General features: G+C 35.4%; 1 protein-coding gene across 1 annotated transcript in view; it reads left to right on the top strand.

Moving 5' to 3' along the window:
• The first annotated feature begins 405 nt into the window (after window positions 1–405).
• Window positions 406–26000, top strand: part of LOC136990618 (tyrosine-protein phosphatase 10D-like) — a 68045-nt gene continuing 42450 nt past the window's right edge. Inside the window, exons 1-6 of the mRNA XM_067289013.1 lie at window positions 406–431; window positions 1362–1686; window positions 11980–12223; window positions 12541–12816; window positions 15572–15856; window positions 22598–22873. Of these exons, the coding sequence (XP_067145114.1) occupies window positions 406–431; window positions 1362–1686; window positions 11980–12223; window positions 12541–12816; window positions 15572–15856; window positions 22598–22873 (1432 nt within the window). The remainder of the gene's footprint in view (window positions 432–1361; window positions 1687–11979; window positions 12224–12540; window positions 12817–15571; window positions 15857–22597; window positions 22874–26000) is intronic.

The raw sequence follows: 26000 nt of genomic DNA on the forward strand, positions 1-26000 counted from the left end.
TCGACCACCGAAAAACCGCTTGTTTATAACTTGAAACAATCTTGTCAGTTGTATATACAAAAAGTAAATTGTTCATTATCTGATAAATGTAGTGTTGCCACCTTTACAAAATCGCTGACCCGGACGGCAGGTCAGGCTTGTTCGAACAGAAGTTCCTGACGCATGCGCAATGTCATTTTACAATGCGAAGAATAAAGTGCATGTCAGTTCTAAGTCAGTTACAGTTAGGGACTAGGATTTGCGTAGGAGTAACATATGTAACCTAAATTAAGAAAGAAAGAACAGATAATTTAGCTCTATAGAAGACGTGTACGGACGTACAGTACAAGCAAAAAAAAAAAAAAAAAAAAAAAAACAAGGTCGAGAGGCAGGTTGCGCGTCACACGTCGGCGTAAACAGCGTAACATGGCGGAATGGCAGATGAGTTTCCAGTGAGTGTAACGTCTTTCGCTGTTCAAATGGTGTAAATTTATAAAAATATTTTAAAAAACTTTGTTTCATCGTAATTTCACAATTTCTACGAAATTCTCGGACAAAATTAATAGTTCACCCGGACAGTGAGGCAATTCCCGGACTGTCCGGGTGAAAACCGGACGGGTGGTAACACTAGATAAATGTATACTTTTATTTCTTCAATTGTTCACGATAGCAGATGTTTTTTTTTGTGTAGAATCCAAGTCGGACGTATGTAAGCTAATAAATATTCTCGTTAATTTTATCTCGTCTTTTGATTCGTTTTTTTTTTTTTTTTTTTTTTTTTTTAACTCTTTCCGCCCTGTGGGCACTAAGAGGGCCTCTTTTAGTAGGCCCATTATGGGTTCGGCCAGGCCCACAATGGGGCGACCGGGTGGTGAGGGACGGGGCCCGACATATCCGAACGGACCACCCCCCGAAAAATTCCTGGGGATTATTCGACCCGTTCGGATTCGATCCCGGGTCCCCCAGAGCGGTAGGCTGCCACCTTTACCGCTCGGCCATCCGGCCGTCTTTTGATTCGTTTACGGTTACAAGAAATCACTACAGATTCATTAAAAAAATCTTCTTTTAATTATTGCGCGCTTAAAAAGAGTATATTTCTGGCGATTTCTGTTATAATGTAAGTAGTGATTATGTTACTACATAATAGAGGGCGCTAAATAGATCGGCAGAAATAACTTTGTATTGCAATAAAGTCTTTTATATATAAGACAATATATAAGAAATGAAGGTGCAAAGAAATGTTTTATTGATAATTTTTAGATACATTGAAAATAAAAAATTTCTTTCGTGAATTATCGCCAACTTTTCGGTAGATTTGGTGCTTCAATCGATAGACCGGTAGACCAGACCCAAAATCAGTAGATCTACCGAAAATTCGGTAGACATGGCAACAGTGCGCGCCCAGTCGCTAGACGCTTGTCAAAATTACTCGGTGGGGGCCGGGGAAAAAGCGCCACCGTCTATTTCGCGCGGTCGATCTGGCAACACGGTAGTAGCAGCTGCGCCGACATCTCGGGCGCAGGAGTCGCGGATCGGTCGGCGCGCCGTAGTTTAGCGGCAGTTTCGATCGCGACGTTGTTTCCGTTTTTCGTCACCACGGAAGAGAGTCGCCCGGAGGAGAAGAAGAGGGCCCGGCAGAAGGGCCCCGGGCCGACGGAGGTCCCGGTGAGTTGCCTGTCGGTCCTCTGCCTGCTTCTATTAACCGGGGTGAGTTTCTTTCTTTCATTCCTTCGGACGGCGCGCGGAGACTTTTCGGATTCCGCCGCGTCCACGTCGCCGTCACGTGGCTGTCCCGCTCTTCCGGGTCCAGAAATACCAAAACGCATTTTCTTCGGGGGCCGACGGTCGGGCTTTCTCCGTCTACGCGGCTTCGGTCTTTCGAAAGAAACCGACGGGAGTCGGGCGACGCGGCCGATGACGTCTTCCGTCGCGCTCCAACGGTGTCGACCCGGTTTCTTCGCCGGGGGAAGAAATTCTTTCATCCCCGAGAAACCGTTCTTTTCTCGTCCGATTTCCGGCCCGCGGCCGGAAGAAACCTGGGGGCGGGGAGGCGGCGGGCCACCGTCGACCGGGAGAAAACCTAGGGCTACGGGGTTAAGAGTGGCCCGGACGGAAATCCGGTGCGCGATTTGGGAGGGAAGGCGAAGGACAGGGAGAGAAATCCTTGGGGAGGGAAAGGAGTGCGAGGTCGACCGGTTAATAATTAGAAAAGAAACTGGTTTCTCGGGCGGAAAGGAATGCGCGTGACGGCCACCGGATTCCCGGCTCTCCACCGGTGAGAAGCGCGCCGGTCGCGAGCGCAATGCGTAGCGGCGCAGCTTCTTACGTAAATTCGACGTTGTTGTTTGGAACGGACCGAACCGAACCCCGGAAAGGTGGGCGGCGGAAGACACGCCTGACCTACTTCTCGCCGTTGGCTCCTGGGCTTCGGGTCGAGGGATGTGCCACCAGGCAACGGAGGGGTTTTTTCTTTCTCGGACCGCTTCCGACTCCCGCCTCCATCTGATCGTCCGCAATTTCCTCAAATATTTCCCGTCTTTCTGTCGTTTTCTTCCGGCGCGCCGGGAACTTATTGACGGAAGAATCCGGTATCTAAGCGAAGGGAAATGTCGAATACCTTTACGCGCCACCCACGGGAGCCGGAGAAGCGGAGATGGCGGGTTTATAAATCTTACGTCGGCCGCGAAAAGTAGGCGACGACCAGGTGGTAAGCGCCGCGCTCCGGACGGCGTTTAATCCCCATCCCCATCTCCATCCGCCGTTTCCCGGGTGGGCGACCGGTATATTTTTCGCAATTGGCGCCACGCCTATCAAGAACGGCCGTTATCGACTCGTAATTAAAATTAATCCGGGGAGGTATTTTCCTGACGTGACGTTTTGCTGTAGAAGACAGAGAACCGGAAGGGATAATTCGAAAATTAAAAATATACCAATTCTTTTTATTTATTAGGCCATAACCTTTTCTTAACGCGGCGGACGGACCCACCAACCGTATTTATCGTCGTAAACGTTTTTAAAAACGACGTTTTCCGGTCGGAACCTTTAAATTTTTCGTCGGGGGAAAGGACCGGCCTGGTTTCCGTTCGTCGTCCCCGGTGACGGGTGACGATGCACACAAGAGAGGCTCCGTTTCTAAGAAAAAGGGAAATGGCACGAGCCGGGTGTATTTGGTATATTTATCGGAGGAATTACGGGAGGAGGGCGAATAATTATTTGGGGGCGCCGCGATCAAGGAACGGCCCGAGTAGTTTTGACGCATTCCCACGAAATTCTGCGGTTAATAGAAAAAAATAAGTTTAGAACCGATTTCCGTTTATGGCAAATCCAGTCTTCGATTTAACTTCGGAAAAAGATAAAACTAAGGATTTCAAATAAATCGAGCGCGGCCGGATAAGAGTTAGGGAAACGGATAAAGCAGTTTTCGCGTTATTTATTAAAAGTTCTTCGGTAAATTATAAACAAAGTAATAAGGTTATCCACACCGGAGATGGCGCGCCCTATCTTTTGACTTAATTAAGTCGACGCCCACAAAATTCGGTGGAAAATTATTTTTATTTTAGAAATTGTTTACGCTGCAGTTTACGGAATTAAAAACTAAAAGAGAGAGGACGGCGTCTAATTTACCTACGACTTTTTGTCCGCGGGTAATAATTGCGCCGAGAGGAGTCCGGTGGGGGAAATACCTCCTGGCTAGGGTTTTTCTTAACGGAACCCGGAATCCCGCTGCTTTTTAACCCAGGAAATATCTCTGGAGATTCTTCTTATCCCGAGAAATCCCGTAAATTTCTTAAAACTTCACTTTTTTCTTATTTCGTGTTAAGATGGAAGAAATTTTGCCAATAGAAAGTCTCTCATAAACAGTCAGAATAATTTGTATTTATTAATTTTAAGTCTACTTATTCGTTTTTTAAATTTTTGCTCGTTATGGCATGTCACGATTGTTAATAATCAATATGTAGCCTATTTTTGGCAGGACTCGGAAAATTTTTTACTTGTCAGAACCTGTAATATCTGGAATAATTGCGCTTTTGCTGACTTAATTTTAAATAGCTTCGATAACTGCATTACGTCAGGTTGTACAAATTGGGCCAGGATACAAACCAGTATGAAGTATGCAAGTATGGAGGTTTTTTTCATAAACCTGATTATTAAAGCCAAACGAACTGCCGAATTATCGGGCTATAAGCCCGATAATTCGGCAGCTCGATGTCGCTATTAAAGTAGCCGAGGTAGACATATCAAGATTACTAGAGAGCAAAAGCAGCACTGTAACGCATCTCGCAAACGAACTAGAAATCTTCCAGGCTACGGGTGAAAAAACACATAACACTTGTCTTCTCTTAAATGCGTCAACGGCGATACCACCACATTAATTGAATCGGAAAGGGCGTCGTGAGTTTGATTACTTAAAGATGAAAATAATTTTTCTGCAGCAATTACAAAATATTTCATACTTTTGTTCAGGGATGGTATGTCGCCGAGTTCAGAAGCAACAAACATTACTTAATTCGTAAAATTATCAGGATATCTGACGTTCACATTAACTTTAGATGTTTTTTTAAATAAGATTCTGTCCAATTGAAAAAAAAAATTCGAAAGCAAAATATGATTGTGATAAGGCATACTTATATTTTTTGAAATATGTTTTCTGCAGAGTTTAGTTTATCTTCAGTCACAGCAAGTAATAAATAATCGAATTGAATCTGTCAGTACTTCAATACACGAGAGTTCTGGCGTTACATCGCCACGAAAACTCCGCTAGCCATTATAGAATAGGTATGACATATGCGTTTAATAACGACAATTTTATCATTGCTAGCCAATAATGTATTGCCAAGAGAATTGTGAGATCGAACGGTGACACTCGCATTGCGTTACACATGCCCACCGCATTCGATACGGAATTTTGTAATCATTCTTATCAAGTAAATATTTTCGACATTTCTTCTGTGAACTTCACAGGATCTAAAAGTTGCGTCGCGACAGACTCATTAACACCAATATTTTTTGTTAATACACACAAACATCTATTTAAGGAAATGTCTTGTACTTTGGTCAAGCAAGATCGAGAAATTTTTAATCGTAGATGTTCACTTGAAATGTTCCCAGCGATTGAAATTGTGTTTCAACGTGGTACGATCTGTTTAAGAAATAGTCCGCTGTTGGCAAAGCGAAAATTTTGCTCTGCAAAGTAGTCTCGTGTTTCTAAATTTTTTTACTTGCTGAGGTTCCTGTCTCGTGTATGATGATCCCAGTGTTTTTAATCACTATTTAGACTTTTCACTTTGTTTTGTTTTTCTTCATTCGCATCATTTATTAATTTTAATTTCGGAATGCAATTAGGCTACATGCAATACAAAAACGTTACTTTTAGGACGGATGCGCAGGCCGCGTGGCAACGAAAAGCGGCACAATGAAGTCACGTTTTTCGCCGCAGAAGCTCAGTTCGCGCTATTTTTCTCGTACCGCGAAAATCGGCCGAATTCTGCCTTTGCGCCGCCGCGGTATCACTTTGCTAGCGGCCAATTACGGTTGGTTTGGAAGTCGCGAGAAAGTAGAATCACGTTATGTTTCAATGACGGAAAGTTCAACGCAGTTAACCGAGATAAACGACATCAGAATATAAAGAAGAGAGGATAAATATGGCTTGCGATACGGAAGCATATGTTCAAATGGTGGAAAGTTATTCATTTTTGTGCATAAAAGTAGAAACGATAAAACAATGAATCTTACTCAAAATAGTATTCTTTATCGAAAGGTCTTAATTAAGGAATAAGTGTATTTTCACACCGGTTTTTACTCGATGTAAGAAAATATCTCTAATCCAAAATCTTCGGTCAAATCATCTTCGACGACGTCTTCTAGCAAAATAAAGCAAGCCATACAAAACTAAATTTGTAAGCGCGGGGACAGCTTTAGTGTCGGTATCGTTCGCCATCTTGAATATTTTACGCATATGCTGACATCTAAACAGTATGCTGTTTGCCACTTGTCGTGCTGTGGCGCGGTGAAAATGCGTTTTGCGATGTCGCTTTTCGTTTTCGCAACGCGTGTGCATCCACCCTCACTTTTCCGCAGCGATCGTTTAAAAATGTTCTTATTTGATCTTTTACCGTTGACCTTTTCTCTGCTGTTTTCCTAACAATTCGAATTCTCGTCCTTATTAACATTTCCTTTATTATAACGTACTGTACTTTTTGTGCAACGAACCGACTTCCACTTTCTTTCTACAATAAAGAGAGTAGATAAGTTATAACGCGTCACGTAACGTAATCATGCAGTAATAAATCCCAGGTGCCTGGGAAGAGAGGATAAAGTGTAGGGCCTCGAGTCGCACTCGCCTAACGTCGGCTCCGAATTGCTTTCGTGCAAACCGATGCCATCTATCTGGACGGAAAATGTGGCGTTTGCGCGATTCCACCCGTCAGAAACGGCCCGAGATCGTTCTGATGTCGTTTCGAGTCATCAAATGCGATAAAAGCAGGCTTTACGGATGTTTGCAAAAGATGGTTTACGGCAATGTTTCGTAAGCTGTGAGAGCGCTGGAAAAAGTGTATTGTCACTCGAGGGGATTGTTTTGAAGATGGGTTTTAAACTATTCGACGCAAAGAACTATACGCCAAGTCTCCGAACTTTTGGATTCGACAATGTAGGTGTGTATAGTGTCTATATGTATACATAATAATAATAATAATAATAATCTTTTATTAACGTATATTGTATACACGCTTGGCTCCGCTATACATAACCAAGCTGATAATCAAAAATTAACATAGTAAATCAGGTACAGACCAAGTTGTAGGAAATAACAAAAAAATAAAATTAAGAAAGAGTGAACATATTTATAATAATGCGGAAACCAATTCGCATCGGTTATCTACCTCGGCAACTCGCTGTGGTAGTTAACAAAGGAGGTACTGTACAACTTGTACAGTACATAAAGTGAGACGGCCGGATGGCCGAGCGGTAAAGGTGGCAGCCTACCGCTCTGGGGGACCCGGGATCGAATCCGAACGGGTCGAATAATCCCCAGGAATTTTTCGGGGGGTGGTCCGTTCGGATATGTCGGGCCCCGTCCCTCACCACCCGGTCGCCCCATTGTGGGCCTGGCCGAACCCATAATGGGCCTACTAAAAGAGGCCCTCTTAGTGCCCACAGGGCGGAAAGAGTTAAAAAAAAAAAAAAAAAAAAGTACATAAAGTGTAGAGAATAGGTTAAGATTGATCTTCAGCTGCTTGCAGTGACTTTGAAAGCTCCGAGTATCGTTTGACCAAATTTTTGAAGAGATGAAAAAGGTCTTTGCTTTTGATCAGCAGGCCGGGCTCACAAGGCCAGGTATTGCCAGTGTCGTAGGTCAGGAGTGGGAGTTCATTTTCAATCATAATACATTTTTTAGTATAGTATTGGTACCCGTCTTCCATTCCACATATAGGACAAAGCTTGTCAGTTCTTTCGGTAAATCTGAAGAAATACGAACTAAATTTTCCATCGTTAGTGAGAAATTGTGTAAGGAAAATGTTAGGACAAAACCACTTATAGTTAAGTAAGTCGAAGATGTTAGGAAGAAATTTGTCGGTAATGACATTCTTGCTCTGATTCCACATTTCTTGCCGAGTAGTAATCACGTCCTCCAAAAGAATTCTCTTGATCATAGTAGTACCAATTTTGTAATAAGTGATTGGTAGTTTGAGATTACTAGCAGCTTTCTTTGCCAAGAAATCCGCCCCCTCGTTGCCGACGGTGCCCTCGTCCAATTTGATAGTTGTGTCGAACGCTTGAATAATATTATGCATGTCACTTAAATATATTATTTTTCTTATACTTTTTCTTATTCTCAAAACACAGTTTAAAACGAAAAACCTTACTTTTTATTATTTAACTGCGATACGAGACAAATCATTAGTATTAAAATGTAACTATAATAATACACATTCTTATTTTATGTATCAACTGTGAATAAATAATGTAAAGAAATGTTGTTAATTTACACGTGAATAAATTCACTAAGGTGCAATAAGCGACTTAAAAGTAATGGCAAATGGCGTGGTCGTCTGTTTTATTCGAGGAAGCGTCGGTTCACATTACCTCGGTTAATAGGGGTTCAGTACGAATACTGTATATTATATATATATATATATATATATATATATAGTAGAACCACGATTTTTCGAGATTATATATGTATATATCATTCGATTCAGTTCAGCGTGAAAAATTCACATTTAAATTTAATTTGGAATGCTAAGGTCGAGATATTGAGAAAGACTGGAAACAATACAAACTTCGAACGGCAGAACCGGTAACTGGTCGTAGCCAGGGTGGGGCTGGCCACCTGCCAATCTTGAAAATGCCGGAGGGATCGATTAACGGGCATAATTTTTAGAAATGTCTTGTATTAAATTTTTTTAGCTTAATATTAACGAAAGACGTTCATAACGACTAAAATATTATACTAGAATTATCAATAATTTGTTTTATTTTTCCCTTTAATTGAACGAGGTTTTCGTCGTTAATACTAAGCCAGAACCGAATTTTGTTTCCAATCATGCCCTGCTTCTAGCGCTAATTGAATTTATTATAATATGCCCGCGACGTTGGCTCCCAACAGTTTGTACCAACTACAGTAGACTCCAGCCATTCGGTTGTTCTATATCTGTACCGAATTGATTCTTAAGAATTTTTGTTTGTGTGGCATTAATTTTTTGGAAAAATCCAAAAACATTTGGGGGACAACTTCACGCTAGTCCCCGCTATTGTTTATCGTTTTGAAAATGTGTCATTCGATTGTTTGTCTGTACCGCATTGTTCTGTGAAAATTTTCGTTTGCATTGTGATATTTTGGGAATTAGAACTGAATTAATCTAATCTTCACATCTATGCGCTTTCTGCGAAGATGCCCCTCGGGTGTTTCTACCCAATAAGAATTACTGCGAACAGCTTACTCTTCGTTTGTGTTGGATTGTTCCATGAAAGGTTTTGTTTGTACCATAACATTTGGGAGATAGGCCAGTGTTACTTCAATTCTAATTTATCAGTTAGATGCGAATTTGCATCCAGACAGAGTCGTCGTGAGTTTATACGGGCCCCTTAGAGTGGTCTTCTTTAGCCATTAATTTTTTGAATAAATGAAATAGAATGTTGCTTTACTGATAAAAAGCAATCTTAAAGGTTTTATTTTCTATTAGCAAATACGACATTCATTTTATAGGCTAGGAACCACTAAAAATCCCGAAGTTTCCTCAGGGCAGGGGGGAAAAATCTTCATCTTTTCACTAGACGATTCCGAGATCCTAGGTGTTTGTACCGGGACAACGGTTAATTATTGTATATCGGAAGCGGTTAACAAAGCGCCTGAAAGAAAAGCGGTTCTTGGAAAACCAATTCTTTCGTAGAATTTTTAGACATTTTTTGTGTTAATTTATATTGTATTTAATGTATAATGTAATGTATTCTTAATTTTAAGTAATTGTCGTCTTTGTTTTTATGTATATTTGTTAGTTTTGGAGTAGATATGAAGGGACATCGTCAACTGGGTTACCGCTAAGTGGGCGTAGATGAACAATAGACAAAATACAAGTTTTTTTTTTGTTTTTATAAAAGTCATCGTTCTTTTCTATTGTTTCCCTGCCCTGTAAATTTAAATAATATTTAAATAAATAAATATAGTTGCCTTACAATCCTTAATTCCAATTTATCATTAATTGTCTACTCGGACACCACTTATTATTAGCACCTTACTACTATTACTAAATTACTACAGGTGATATAATAAAGAAATTTTGATTTTTCTGAATCAGATCTTATCTTTGTGTCAATATCCAAAAACACCAGTATAAGGTCCTAATAATAAGTGGTGTCCGAGTAGACAATTAACACCCGGACTACTGCGTTGAGTTTAGTAATGATTTTCCGACCTTGCTTCATTGAATAGAATACAGTGACATTAAGTTAACTTAAATAACATATCGTTGAAGCAACACATCAATAAAATTATTTGTTCTGTTTTTTTTTTTCTCTCGGGTTTCCCTCTGTTTCGGGCCCGAAGGCTGTACTAGTCAGACAAAAAAAAAAAATCTCTTTTTCGTTACAGTAGACCAAAATAACGCCCTCCTCGTTCCTTCTAGTTACGCTATTGGACAAGACGACAATGGAAGACAATAGCTAGTGGTTGTTTCATTAACGAAGACAACTGGCTTTTAAACGTTTTTCAAAGAAGACAAGAACGCTCGATTGCTTTATGAATTACTTGTGAATTCGCATAGGAAGTCAATTAACCTGGTTTTTAGTTTTCCGGTTGTGTTATACGTATTTTTGTGTGTGGGTGGATGGCACGATTTTGTTCACCCTCTTTGAAGCTTAATAACTTGTGCTTTTTGTCGAAAATTTCTGAAATTTCGCTAGGAAGTTTATGTATTAGGGAGATTGACGTTATTCAATTTTGGTGATTAAAAGTCGAGTACTGTCTGACTTAATGAAGATTTTACTCGTTATTATCATTTACGACTTTTTATAAACCCATCCGTATCCTGAAAATGAAGTTTTCGCCATTTTATAATACAGTATAACCTCCGAATAGCGGACACCGTCGGGACCGAAAAGTTTGTCTGCTATTTAGAGGTAAATATAATGGATGTCTTATTTGAAGGGTAAAATTGTCCGTTAAGTAGAGATATTCGCAATTCGGGAGTGTTCCTTAATGGAGGTTTCGCTGTAATTAAAAATACAAAAAGTTTTAAAATAAAATATCCAACAGATGGTTAAGCAACTCGTTGCTGGATGTTTTGATTTGCCAATACTTCGGGTGCGGTAACCTACCTGCTATTACTCGCTCGGCTGGAAAATAAATCGATCATCTTACCTTCGGCACAAGCACGAAGAGAAGCCAGAATAAATAGTAGCAGGCAAAAGGCGGCACGACGCGACACGCATCGTAATTGTAATCGGTTTCATTTGTATACGGCAAGGCCACCGGCGTGCCACGTGCCGAGGAAAATTCCTCTCGGGAGATGTTTTACGGGAAACCAGTCTCTTTTTATGCTTTACTAACGCCAAGAAAACCCAGTGGATAAAACCGGCCCGCGGTAACTATAAAGCGAGCGCGGTAAGTAACGGCGTCGACGAAAGACAAGCCAATCGACTATTTTCACACTTTCGTTATGGCCAGACTCCGATGTCTTTTTGGATGATCCGATGTCGTATTACTTAAGACTGCGACGCCCTAGGCGATTTCTCGCCCGGAGACAAAAACCCGTCGACGTTCGACAACGTTCGCACACACGAGAAGTCGCCGGATGGTACGATCGACATTCTACCCGGTAATCGTAAATTTTCGCCAACGGCGCGAAAGCGTGTATTTTTAGGTACCTGGTGGCGATGTTCTTTAATAGTGTGGCTATTGATTTTTACATCGAATTAATGAAATTAAACGTATTCCGTCAACCGGCGACCATCCTCCATTTTCATTTTTGTCTCGTAAACGAGAACTACTCTCGTGATAAATTATACGCGCTCGTCAGTTACGGCCAACGACCGGAGACTTTTGTCTGGCAAAAGTTAAAGCCATTTGGCTCCCTTACACTGCCCGAGAAACGGGTTTTTCTGTGGCCCGGCCACGTGTCTCCCCCCGAAAATCTCCCGTTGTATTACCACTGCCTTTGCTAGTTTAACCACTACCAATAAAAATAACACATTTCCGGAAGGACGGAATTGTTGCAGCATCAGTATTAAATTGCCAACGCGATCCCAAGCAAACCCATGTTACCCGGCAATCACAACTTTTCACATGTCAATCGAAAAATAATTTCCCTCCACGGGGGTTTCCCTCCGCAGATGTAAATGCGCCTATTTGCCACCCAGTCTCGCATTTTTTGCCTCGAGAATAAAATTCGGAAAGGGAGGCGCCTACTTTTCTGTGCGATTTTGGTCCTAAATTTTTGTTTGGACCATAGTGAAAGGTCTTTCGTCGGTTAGCCTAATCCCTTCTTTTCTTTTTTCTGACAGAGGTCGTGGGCCGGGAGCATCACCCTGCAGCTGCCTCCGGAAGTGCTAAACATTGACGACGCTCCCCTGCATTTGGACTATTCACCGGCTGGCGGTTCGCCCGCCCCCAACCTGACTTTCTTCACGGCCGACAAGAGGGATGGGGTTGTGGTCCAAGACGTCCTTCCCGGCACCGAATACACCTTTCATCTCTTCTACACCAACATCTCTTCCTACCGGGTCTGGACCACTAACGTCTTCACCGGTGAGTGAGCTTCCCACCTTTCCTTCTTTAAGAGCTGATGCCAGTCTATCAAGAATGCCGAAAACACTTGTTTTCGAAGTTACTAAAAACTAAAACTGGGAATACTATAAGAAAAGAATAAACATTTCACTAAATTTTAATATTGCTGGAATTTAGTGAATGGTTTATTCTTTTTGTATAGTAATCTCATGTTGTTTATTGATTTGCTCTAACTTCTGTGTGAAAAGTTTTTAAGTGTGGGACAGGAAAAATGCCAAAAAAATCTATTCGTATTGGCTGTGACTGATGATATAAATTTAAAAAATTTTTCATTTCAGAACCAGACCCACCCATCAATTTATCAGTGGATGCCAGAGAAGGAAAGGTAGCAGAGCTGTTTTGGGATCCTCCTCGAAAAGGGAACTACACGGGATTTAAAGTCAAGGTGATCCCTTTGTCGGATGACGACGAATCTGCCTCTCGGGACTTTGACTCCATCAAATCTCCCTTTTCTCTTCGAGATTTGGTACCCGGAGCCAGCTACGAAGCCAGACTCTACTCGGTCTTCCATGGAAAGGAATCTCCAGTCTTTGTTTCCTCCAATTTCACCACCAGTAAGTGTCTTTTTCTCTCATTGTTTCCTTGCAATTACTGCTTTACCTTTCTTTTGGCCAGAAAGTTATCTGATTGATTCCACTTGTTATCCTGTGAGCAAAAGGCTTTATTCTATGCATGCAAAATTAATAGTTGGTTTAAGAAAAATGAAATTTGATCTATTTTTGTCTTAGACAAACCATTGTTTTCTTTTGCCTGATGCAAATTGGTTGATGTGGTTACTTTAACTTGTAGACATAAAATGGTTTTTATGGTCAACTACATAGCCTGATAGTTCAATTAATGTTGACTCGCTTAAAATTAAACTTTTAAAAAATGTTTACAAAGTAGCCAAATTTACAAAACTAAAATTAATGAAATTACTAAAAATTAAAAATAAATTCAAATTTGATTATCTTTTGTGTGAAACAACACTACAACATTTTCTATAGTTATGTCACAAAAGAAAAAAAGTGTTGGAAGTAATTTAAAAAAATGATGCAGGCAAAATTTAATAAATAATAATAATAAATTAATTTTTAAAAATAAGTATGAAAACTGAAACTAAATTAATAATAAATAAATTAAACCTAAAAATAATAATTAAATTTAAAAATAATGAAAACTCTGGTCTTTACACTGAAACTGAAATTAAAAATAAAATCAAAACTAATTAAAATAAAATCAATTGAAAATTGAAATGCTTGTAAAAACTGTTTCAATTTTCAAAATGTAATTCAAATTAATTTTTAAATTTACATTATTTGTGTGTCGTGGTGACTGAATACAGGTATACCTCGCCTTATATCGGTAATTAGTTCCAGAAGATGCGACATAAGTCGAATTTACTTGTCACTAGGCTAAACCACAAATTACCATTCACAGTTCTGTATTTTATTTATAAATACATTTTTAATAATATATGGTTAATAAGAATACATTTTAAGCTTACAAACAAATAAATTTTAGTTTTTAATATAGTACAGAAAAAAGTAATCTAAATTTACGAATACATGTACTGTACGTACGTGCAGTACATGTAAATATACGTGTTTACAATTCGGCGATGTTTACAGTACATCGCGGACTCTTGATTTGTGAATGTGGTTTCTGTAAGATATTATAAAATAAGATGATTTTTTAAGGTTAAATAACAAATACAGTTATTAAAATTATACAACACTGTGAAATGTTTTTAGACTGTGTCTCTGTGTTACGCACTACAGTGTTACTAGAAAAAGTCGTTATTGCATTATTAAAATTATTTTGCGATAATAGAAAATAAACTAATTTATGTTAAATTTAAATTTACCAATATCGAGTGGCGCTGACAACAACGCTAAATGGTAGATATTGGAACTACCGTGGAAAACACCAATAATGAGCACTTAAAGACCGCTAAATAATACAACACAGAAACACAGATGTTTTCATGTTTTGTTCTCTAGGATTTATGATAATTATATTTACTGTAAATGGACACATTTTAATATGATTTTATGTGCTTTTAACGCTTTTCTAGTGATATTACGACTTAATATTCGTGGCGGACTTAAATAAAATGACTTAAACTTGATTTTTATTTTTCCATATACTTTTTTGACAAACGACGTATAATTGAGAACGACGGTATACCTGTATTTTGCTTTTAATATATACAGGAAATCTTCGTTAGTTCAAAATTCAAGAGACAAAATAGTTACGACTTCAAACTTTTAAGTTTTTAATATTGGAGATTTACATATATCTACACAATATGACAAATACCAAGTAACTGACATAATTATCAGGTCAGTCCATAAGTCCATGGCATTTTTATGACCTTGAGAAAAACTCTTGTTTTGCTGTTAAAAATGTCAGTCTAATGTGATAATGTTTACACTGAAGTGTTAAATTGGATCTCATTCATATAATACTGTTCAGAATTGTGAACATTTCAGTTGTTTATTTTCGTTAAAATGGAAGTAACCCATGAATATAAAAGACATGTTTTATACTTTTTATTTTTAAGTCGTGAGAATGCTACAAATGCAGCCAAAAAAATAAATACTGTACATAATCAAATTGTAATTAGTGCAAGGACTGCGCAGAAGTGGTTTGAAAGATTAGAATTAGAAACAATGATTTTAGTGTGGAGGATAAGGCTCGTACTGGAAGACCCGTTGACTTTGATGACGATGCTCTCTCTGCACTAGTTGAATTTTAAAGTTGCTGTATTTTGAACTAATAAAATTCCTTAATGTGTAAATCTTTATATTCCTAGTTGAGACAAAAGTACAGTTACAAACTAATGGAATTTTGAACTATCTGAGTTTGAATTAACAATGATTTCCTATATTACTTATTACTTCAACAAAATCTTTTTTTATCTACAGAAATGAAATCAACTAAGATCTTATCTAGAAGATGTGTAAGAGTTAGAAATTTTTGATTTTTTGTACTGAGTTTATAATGATGGATGGGCAATGCCATTTTACTGATAAGATTAGAAATCAATTTCCTATAAAAATAATCATTTTAAAGAAAGCATTTCTGAATTCATCTTTGCCTATTGACCCGAGTTATTTAACGTATTTATTTGAAATTTTTTGTTATACTTCCATCTAGTCCCAAAGATCATAACGTATAATCAGTTATTCAAAATTACTGTCAGTTTAATTATTTTGATTGAGAATGGCTGAAGACAGACTACTTTTTAAAACTGTGTTTCATAATCTGGCAATTTTAATGATTAACTGATTAAATATTGGTCTAAAACTTTGTTATTCATTGCAGAACCAAGTCCGCCGGGTCGTTTCATTGTTTGGTATCGCGACAACACTACACTTTTGGTGCTCTGGCAACCTCCATATCCAGCTGGCGTCTTTGATCGCTATCAGGTGAAAATCTCTCCGCCAGATTCCAACCAAAGTGTATTGTATGTTGAAAAGAAAGGAACACCTCCTGGGCCAGCCCAGGCTGCTTTTTATGGTCTGGTTCCTGGCCGTGCTTATAATATATCAGTGTACACTGTCAGCCTTCATACTTTTAGCGATCCTACTGAAGCTCAATACAGAACTAGTAAGTACTATTTTCACTTTTTTTAAAATAAGTAAAAATGTTAATAAAAATATTGTTGCATTATTATAATTTTTTCTTTTTTAATCTTTAATATGTAATTACTGTCAAAGCCTATTAAGACAAAGTAAAAGGAAAAATTGGCACTGTATTTACAAGATTTGTATAAAACAAATGTAACAAAGTACTGAAACTGGGGTAAATGTTGGAAAATAAATTCACACCTTAGAAATCAATTCCAGCAAAAAGTTTAATGAAACAAAAATACTATCAACCTAATTTGATTCATAATTTATTTATTTTTTTTGAAAAAAGCAAATTGCATAAAATCAACTGTCATACCATTAAATGGCAAAAGCTAAATCATCTAATTATTTCATTATATTTTAGTTTGTTTGGATATTGTTTAAAAATAAAGATTAGAAATATTTTTTGCACTGAACCTACACTTTACTGAGATATGATGACTTGAAGAAAGAAATCACTTAATCATTGTAAAAATATGCACATTTTTGACAGTGGCCTGTAGAAACCATCAGTTGTTGTTTTACATTGGCTAGAATTGATAGAACAACAATTAAAGATAATGGATACTATCTAACAGGCTGATCTAGACTTCAAATTGAATCTAGGAGTTGGATTCAAAGCACAAAACTTTACAAATTTAAAAATGAATGATTTGCTTGAATTTCAATTGGAACAGTTCGTTTTTTATTTCAAAATTTCAAATTAATTACTGTATTTAATATTATAATTCAGTTGTGTCGTTATTTCTGTTAGTTCTTATTTTTAATTAATTTAATATTTCATAAAACTATGGATTTTTAATCAATAATCTTGTTAACATCTAGTTTCCAATGTTTTAACTAGTTGTTCAGCATTGTCACAGCATACAAAGAGCTGACTATAAGAAAATGTGGAATTTTTCAAATTGGTGTGATGTGTATCTGCATTTCCAATAATGTCAATAACATTGACGACATAAGAGTTGTGGCCAGCATTAAAGTCAAAAGGTGCACTCCTGATCACCTTTTGACTCATCCTGATTTGGTTTGTGCCTTGGCTTGTGTGACTGCTACTAGTTTGGGAAGTTGGAAGCAGAGTGCTTTGTATTAAATGATGTATGATTTAATTCAATATAATTGTTATTGAAATTATGAGACCACAACACATTTTGTATTACATATTAACCAAAATTTCGTCTGAATCAAATTTGTTAAGATTGAAATTCTTAGTTCAAGGAACTGCAAATCTACTTTGCGCTAATGTAGCTTTTGCATAAACCAATAACAATAACAATCTTTGACTGTGTTTATTTTGTATGCACCTAACTATGGCATTAGATTTTTATGTTTATGTAATCAAAGGAAACAAAGTTGTTTACTTAAGCTGAGCGATCATGACATAACATTTAACACCTTTACATATTAAAATGAGTTAAAATGTTATTGTAAACACTTTGTGTTGATTAGAATTGTCTGAAATGAAATATCCTGTCTTTTTTTGCAAAATACTTTTTTATTTTATATTATCTGGTTTGATAATTATGTTTACTTAATTCGTTTGTTCACTTAAACATATGTTTACTTAATTTAGTAAATAGGCTGTTGATCATTTTTAGAATATTAATTCTTAATAGAAAAGTTTAGCTTGACTTTTTTTGATAGTTTTTTACTTGATGGAATCACCAAGGAAAGTCAGTTTGAGCCAAGAAAAAAAGATGTTAAAGATTGTTAATTTTGTAATTTGGTTTTGTGTAAGGTGTAGCATTTTTATTTGAAATGGTATGGCATTATTCAGAAAGAACATTACTAGTATGCCATATTAAACCCACAAAATATTCTTCATAATGTGAGGTTGCCGAATTCGAGATTTCCAAATGTCAGGACTTATCGTATGTGGGGTGAAGGAAAGTGAGGCAAATAGCTGCAGTGACAAACAAACCCGTTTATTTACACTAAGTCTTACAATCTAGTGTGTCTTGCGTGTCTTGTCTTCTGGTTGCTCTTGATGGTTCGGTTGTTGGCCCCGGGGCAGACAGTTGATGCTCGACCGTGGGAGGTTGTGACGAATGGTGAAAGCCCGAAGTTCAATCGGATGGTGTCCACTTGTAGAGGCAGGGAAAAGTCTGGACAGTTGATTATAGTTGTTAGCTGGGGAAAGTCTGAACAGTGGTTGACACGGACAGAAGCTGGGAGAAGTCTTCACAAGGGGAGGCAGAGAAAAGTCTGCTTTGCCCTTGAGATCCAGATTTTTATAAGATCTTTCTCCCCTGGATCTCCAGCTCCTGATTGGTCGGTTTCCTGTCTCTAGGCAGACGACCGACCATTTCGAGCTATCAAAGGTTTAAATTCGACACTGTGTTTTATTCCGATCAAGGGAATTTAATCGCAACTTGAAACCTCTGCTCGTATTCAATTGTTTCGAATTCTTATAAGTCTGATACATAATATCAGCGCTGCATCTCCTTTTAAGGTTAAAAAAAGAACATTTTTCTCTCGATTAATAGTTTTAATATTTCCCGATTTAAAGTATCCTTCCAATTTCTACGAGCATCAGAATCAAAAGCTTGTTCCCTTGATTTGACATTTTTATGATATCAAAAACACATGAGCTCGAGTATCGCTCGGGCTTCACAATATAAGCAGCAAAATAACTTTTAATCACGAATGTTTTCAGTCATTTTCAATGACTACCTTCAGTAAACATAGAATAAAATTTAACAATAAAAATATAATGTAAGTGTTTAGAACAATGGAATGCCAAATTGAAATTAAAATTAAAACAAACTGTAAAAAAATAAAAAAAAAACATAAGCAGGAAAAAATATGTGAAACATACAAAAATAATATATATAATAAGAATACATAATAAAAACAGGATAATATATATATATAAGCAAAATTAACAAAAATACAGGAACAAATAGAGGTAAGGACCCCAATTCAGTGAGCATAGACGAAAAAATGCCATCCTAGTTAGTTTGTACCAGGCTCTACATGCTGTAGTGTTGAGATCTTTGTAGTTTATAGAATGTTACTGTTGTACTGATTTGTGGATGGCATTTTTCATCTCTGCTCATTGACATTGGGTGTGCTTATTTGTTTGTTCATATATTTTTGTTAATTTTTTTTTTTTTATCACACCTTTGCTTCAAAGTGAAACAAATAAAAAATGTAGGTTTCTAAAAACATACAAGAAATTGTTTTTAACAAGAAAAATGACAATTAATCCTGGTTTTATTAGCATTATTCTTATTGCTGAATAATTTGACTAACAATACAGTCAATTTGTATTAATATGAATCATTAGAGGAATAGTAGTAAGTTTGTTTTATCAAAAAATTGTGTTAACAATTTACGGGTCAAGATCAAGGTTGCATAATTCAGGCTTAGTAGACAATCAAAATCTCTAAATCATAATATTTGAATTAATTTACTAAGTAAAGTTAAATAAAATTAAATTTATTTACAAAAGGAAATTAATATTTAAAAAAATTTTCAAATCCCACAAAATGAGGTGGAGATGGTATTTGCCATTTAAATGTGGAGCATTATATCAGAGTGATTAAACAAAACAAAGCTAAATGAAATCCGTGATTTTTTGAAAACGTAGAAAATATTTTTGCACTGATTTTGTCTTCTTTTTTATTCTTTTAGCATCAAAAATAGCCATACCTGGCATCACTATATGAATGCCCTGATATGCAAACTAACATGTTTGCATGGGACTGCATCCATTTAAAGGGGTGGACATCCTTAAAGTTTAATCACTATTTTCTGAGTACAGTGGAATGGTTCACTTAAACCAGATACTTGAATTGCTCTACAATTAGAGGTAGAACCTGTCTTTGTTAACTAGGAAAACAAAGTCTATTCTATTCAAAATGGAACATTTATTACAATATAACTTTTTATTGTACACATCAAACAATATAGAAAGCAACCATTATTGGAAATAGGGTTATTTGTGCCATATCTGATAGCAATTGCATCCATGTGGTGATAGTATTTCCAATTAAAGAAAGTACATAACCCTTGGCCTTTCTATCATTATACTGTGCCTTTCTGTTCCCACACATATGATATTTTTGCAAATGTTTGTGTAACTTGCATACTCTTTTGAGAGGTTGAAACAACAATGTGTTTTCTGTCACCAGATGCAAGAATAATTATCACTTCCATAGAAAAGTTCTTATTCTTTGAAACAAGAAGCTGAAATATCAACAAAGATTGAAGGAGGTTTAATCCTCCCTTCATACCTGTTGGCACAATATATGACAAAGGCCAAGGGTTATGCACTTTCTTTAATTGGAAATACTATCGCCATATGCAATTGTCTTCAGATATGAAGGAAGGATTGAACCTCCTTCAGTCTTTGTTGATATTCCAGCTTCTTGTTTCAAAGAATAAGAAGGCCCCCTTTTCCCTTGAGAAAAAACTTTGTTTTCAGATGGGAATAAAGGTTTTGTCAACCTTTATTCCCAAGTCGTTTTGAGTAGACATAACCTCTGCCAGCTTGTCTTTACTGATGGCCACATAGACATTGAAAATTATAACTCGCGAAATGTTGCTTCTTGGGCGATTGACACATGATTGCCATATTCAGTGCCTTCCTTTCTGTCAACTCCTCTTTGAGTTCTTGGATGTCTTTTTGGAATGCAACCTCAATAAGGACTCCTCATAATCAGGTGGATGTTTTCCACCCATACTTTTAGCTTAGTAGAGTTGATATTTCTCTTTACGTGGTTTTGGACTGCGCCAATTGCTTTCCTTCCCATCCTTTGGGTACATGAGAATGTATTCTGTCAAGGGTTGGGTAGGCTGCTGAGATCCCCACTTTGGCATCTCAGCAGGATGCTGAGGAGGTTTACTTGCACCCTATTGCGTATGTTATCCTTCTTTGCCGTAATTCTTTTGTCTCTACTTTAACTAGGTCTTGAATGATCTGTTGTAGGGACATGTGCCACCTCCTTGTCAATAAGGGCTTTGCCTGTTCTTAGAGCACTGAGATTTGCCAATCATTTACTCCGAAACCAATTATAGGTGCACATAAAACAAAACAAAAACAAACAGTTTCAAACTCCACCCGAGTTCTTCATCAGGCTTTGTTACGATTACCTGATGGATCTCCATAAAAGCTTTTGGAATAAAAATTTGAATGCTTGTCCAAATTTTATTAAAAGTATTTTATTAAACTGAAAAATTAATGTTTCAGTTATATTTAATGATTTTCATTAGAATCAACCTTCATGAGAACCTTCATCATTAAATATGACTGAAAACATCAATTTTCATACTTCGGCTGTTGAAAGAAACATCAGTAATTACATTTTTTACTGCATACTATATGAATAAAAGGAAAATAACTTTCCAGTCATCAAAATAATGGAAAAATATTTCATGATAATTTAAATAAAGCCTTCAAATTTTGTTCAATGAAAAAATTTCTTTTCAGATAAACTGTTTATTTTAATTTAGAATAAGTATTATAAGTATTATAAATATGTAAGTATTTAAACTGTATTTTGTCATTTGTTCAATAGAAGTTTAACACCAAAGATTTAAAAGTTTTGGTTCTCTGGTGTTAAAATGGTATAGTGGGCTATATTCTCTCCCAGTACAATAAAACCTCATTATTTTGATATCAGGTAATTCAAAGTAAAGTCTAGTCCACAGCCAAGAGAATAGGATTTTGCATATATTTTAGTTTGGATAATTCAAAATATGCATACAATGAAATTTGAAGTCATTATCTGTTTCGTTGACCCACAAAAATATTGTTTAATTTGAAATCTTCCATCATATTACGTGTTTATAGAAAATTTCCAAGTGGTGATTTCGATTTCAGTTTTACGAATTATACATTGTTGATTTATTGGATGTTCATTCAAGGTCATTCGGACATTGTATGCATTGACAATGAAGAGAGAATTTTTCTATTTTTATGGAAGAAATCTGTTTGTCATTCAATTATTTCGGACATTTTTCACAAAAAATCTATTGTTTCAATAATTTCAAAGTTTATTAAATACCCATGTGTATTCGTGATAGAATGTCTACATATAGCTTTAGATGTTAATAGAGCTTGTTTTCATCAGATCACATAATTTTCGTAGTCTGTAACTCAAGACATTTGCAGTACTTCATATTGAAGCACTTAAGCTTCTTTCGTATTTTATTTTCAGGTCTTGCTTTGAATGTAATTTGATTACATTTTCATTGTTTCCATTAAGTGCACTCTAACTTATAAATTTTTTGAAATAACTTAAATTACTAAGAATAACTTGTAATATTAATGCATTTGTAAATGAACAGGTAAAATTATATAAGATAATGTCATAATTTTATTCAAGAATTACAAAAATATTCGGATAATTGAACCCAGATAATTTGAAGTTTTTTTTTTGGTCCTTTCAGTTTCAGAGTAATGAGATTTTTATATTTTTAAATTATTCAGACAAAATACTTGATTTGGAATTTTTAAAACTTTATTTAAATTTATCATATTAATTTTGAAGATAAAATAAATATATCTTGACTTTTTGTAAAATCGTAAATAATTGCTTCTCATTTATTTATGAGAATATACTTTGATAATATAAGAATATACATTAAACTTAAACATTGAAGTTAATGACTAAAATTGTTTGTTAGTTTCAGCTATTTTAAACTTGCAAAATATATTAATTTAAAACTAATATCACTTATTAATATTAATCGTAAATATTTTTTCATTATTTAGTTCCATTGCCTCCGACAAATGTCACTGTTAATTTGGAATCCATTACTCCATATTCTTTTACTGTTGAATGGTCACCACCAAAATCTTTATCTGAATTTGATAAATACCAAGTATCTCTTGGATCTCGGTCACAGATTGGACAGATGATTGATCGTAATGAAGAATGTATGGTAGTGTTTGATAAGGATTTAGACCCTGGACATACTTATGAGGTTATTGTGAAGACAATTAGTGGCAATGTTAGAAGTTGGGAGATCACTAAAAATATCACTACTAGTAAGTTAAAATGTATTTAAATTTGCATTTCAGTTAAAAAATATAAATAAATGATATGTTTTATATATTTGTTATAGTATTGTTTATATATTAATATTGAGTGAGAAACATCAAGATTATTTTGAATATATATAATACAAATAAAAAATTTACCCTAAATTTTGTTATCTGTATAGAAAATTTAGAGTAAATCTGTAGAAAATAAATGATAAAAAATTTAGAGTCATTTATTTTCTGTGAACAGGAACTTTCAATCCTTTTAAAGAATCATTTTCAGGTTCAACAACATTGTAAAAATTTTATTTTACAATATTTATTGATGAACCTGAAGATAATCTTGTAAAAGGATGGAAAGTACTTGTTCACACAAAATAAATGCTGGAAAACTAAAGATGAATTTTTTATTATAAATTTAAGTTAATTTATTAATTATATCATACAAATGAAATGGATTTGAATTTATTAATTAACAGTCTCTATAACATTAAATATTATTTTACACGTATACTTCACATTATCAATACAAGCCATATGTCTGTTTTGTTCTTTGTACAATCTTTCCTTGTTTTTTTGTTCTTTCTTCTTTCTAAAACTTTCTAATCTCTTTAATTCTTCCTTCTTGGAGGTTAGGCCCACTTCTGGGAATAATCAGTATAATGAGTGAGAGGTTACCTGAGGACATATGAAGTGAAGAAATGTGACTTTTGAGCTGGTGCTGAAAGAGAGAGAGGATGAACTTGAGGGAGAGACGAGAGAGAGGATGAAAGATAGAGAGGATGAGGCACACTTGAATCTATAATTAAATTTCCACAGCACAAATTTACACAGAAAAAAAATCATGTGATTTAAAGATGTCTTTGTAAACATTCTATTGCCATATTACTTGCCACTTAACCTAATTCTTTTCTCTATGTTTTTTGTAAATTAAACAAAAGATTATTGTTGTTCACTAAAATAGCAGCAAGTTACAACCATAGTTATTTAAATTAATAATTTTCATTTACATAAGAAAAACAATTAACAATAAGTCTTAGTTTGCATTTAAAAGTGGCACAATAACTGCAGTTAGAAACCTGCCCACTGTCCTAAGTTAAAATAATTTGAATTAAATATGGACAATTATAGATATATTTTTGATTTAAAGAAATTTTCATTTTAATGAAATAACCTAGTGTTATGCATGTATAATTTTGCTCATGAATATATTGTTTACTACATTATGTACAGTGGGTGATTAGTTAACGAACATAACCCGTTCCAAGACTTTGTTCACTATTCGAATTGTTCGTTACCCGATTATGGATTTACCATAGGTTTTTATGGGAATTTGATTAATTTGTTCTGGAGACCCCAAAAAATAAAAAATATACAATAATAAAAATACCTATATACACAGACTTGCATTTTTATTAGTCATGTTTATTCTGTTTATGGGGGTTAAAGAATCTGTCCAATGTTGGTTGCTTTTCTCTCTTCTTCAGGATTTTTCAGAAGTAATTAATAGCATTGTAATTGTAGAGATCCCCAAGCGTATTAACCTCAACCTGGTTTGGATGCCATTCTAAGACTGTTGTTCTGACATCGTCCCACTTCTTCAAAAGATCTTTAATAGCAGATATCAGCATTAATCCTCTTTTTCAGAAGAAAACATATCTTGCCGCGTTTCTTGGTGTTCTTCTGTCATCAGATCAGTTTCAGGTTCCATTATGAGCTCTTCAATGTTATTTATTTCTCAGATGTGATTTTTCTTGTTCCTTTAGCTGCTTGAGTCTTCTTGATTATACTGTATCTTTCTTAGATAAGATTGAACTGTGGCCTACTATAGACCTGTTTGAACCATACTGCCTGGTAACATCAGACATCTGCCCACTCTCTACCTTTGCTGTTATACTTTCACCTTTTGAAAATAAAAACCGATGCAAAACTTAACGAGTGTCCGCTTGACAGTCTCGCGAATACTATAAAAGAATTGTTTCTGTGAGAAAAATAAAAGGCTGGAATTACAAGGGTGAGTTTGAAAGTTTGGAGAAGTACTATTTGATCAGTATATACCGGGTTGAGCGTCGATGTCGACATCTTCCCGCTCCAAAAAGTTTCAAATTATTGCCCGAAGACAAGGGAAGACCAATCGGTATTCATTATTTTACGTTGCTTCTTGTGTTTGTTCCGTGAGGTGTTCTTTATTGGAACATGTGTTTGTTGTCAGAACATAAAAATCTTTCGCGAAAGCGTTCGTTATTCGATTTGTTCGTTAACTGATCACACACTGTATATGTTTATTTATTATAACAATGAAAAACTTATATAATCAATTTAAAGAGGTTTTAATTAATTTTGACAGGTACACTTATTGTTCTTTGGGCTTCTTTTGAAAAGAATTTATTTAATAACTTTCAAAAATTTTTTCCTTTAACATACTTCATGCAGAATTCTATATGCAAGAGAGCTTTTATATTCTGATTTTCTAATAAACAAATAAATTCAAATTTTTAAGAGCTTATAATTTTTTTATTAAGACTGTTCTGAGCTTTAGTTTTTCATCTCCCTATTTTAATTATTTCAATTTATAAATTAAAAGTTTAGAAAATCTGAATACAGTACATTTGTATTTAATTTTAATTATGAAAGAAATAATTATTTTTCTCATACCAGATTCTTGCTAGAAAAAAGTTTATTAGCATTGTCTATCAGTGTAAATAAAGTTTTAGTGAGTAAAACATGAAAGCAGAAAAATAAACACAAAATATCTTGCAAACACTTTCAACATGTATTAGAATGCCTTCAGGTGAAATAAAAACAAATTTTAGAACATTGATATAAATTTTACCATTAACATGTTCTAATTGGAACACCTGTTATTTTTAAATGCTTAATGTTATTATGTTTTAATTGGAATGTATGTGTTAAATTTAAATGGTTTGCTATCAAATATGCTTTCGTTTCACCCAAAGAAGACATTTTATACATGTCGAAAGTGCTTGTGAGATATTTTGTGTTTATTTTTGGTTTTTTTATGTTTTATTCATTAAAACTTTATGAGCACTGTCTATTGCCATTAATAAACTTTAGTTTTAATTTAATAATAGAAAAATAAAATATGATTTTTAAAAAATTTTTAAATTTTTCT

Source organism: Centruroides vittatus, unplaced genomic scaffold (assembly GCF_030686945.1).
Source record: "Centruroides vittatus isolate TY-2023 unplaced genomic scaffold, ASM3068694v2 scaffold_946, whole genome shotgun sequence".
NCBI classification, from domain to species: domain Eukaryota; kingdom Metazoa; phylum Arthropoda; class Arachnida; order Scorpiones; family Buthidae; genus Centruroides; species Centruroides vittatus.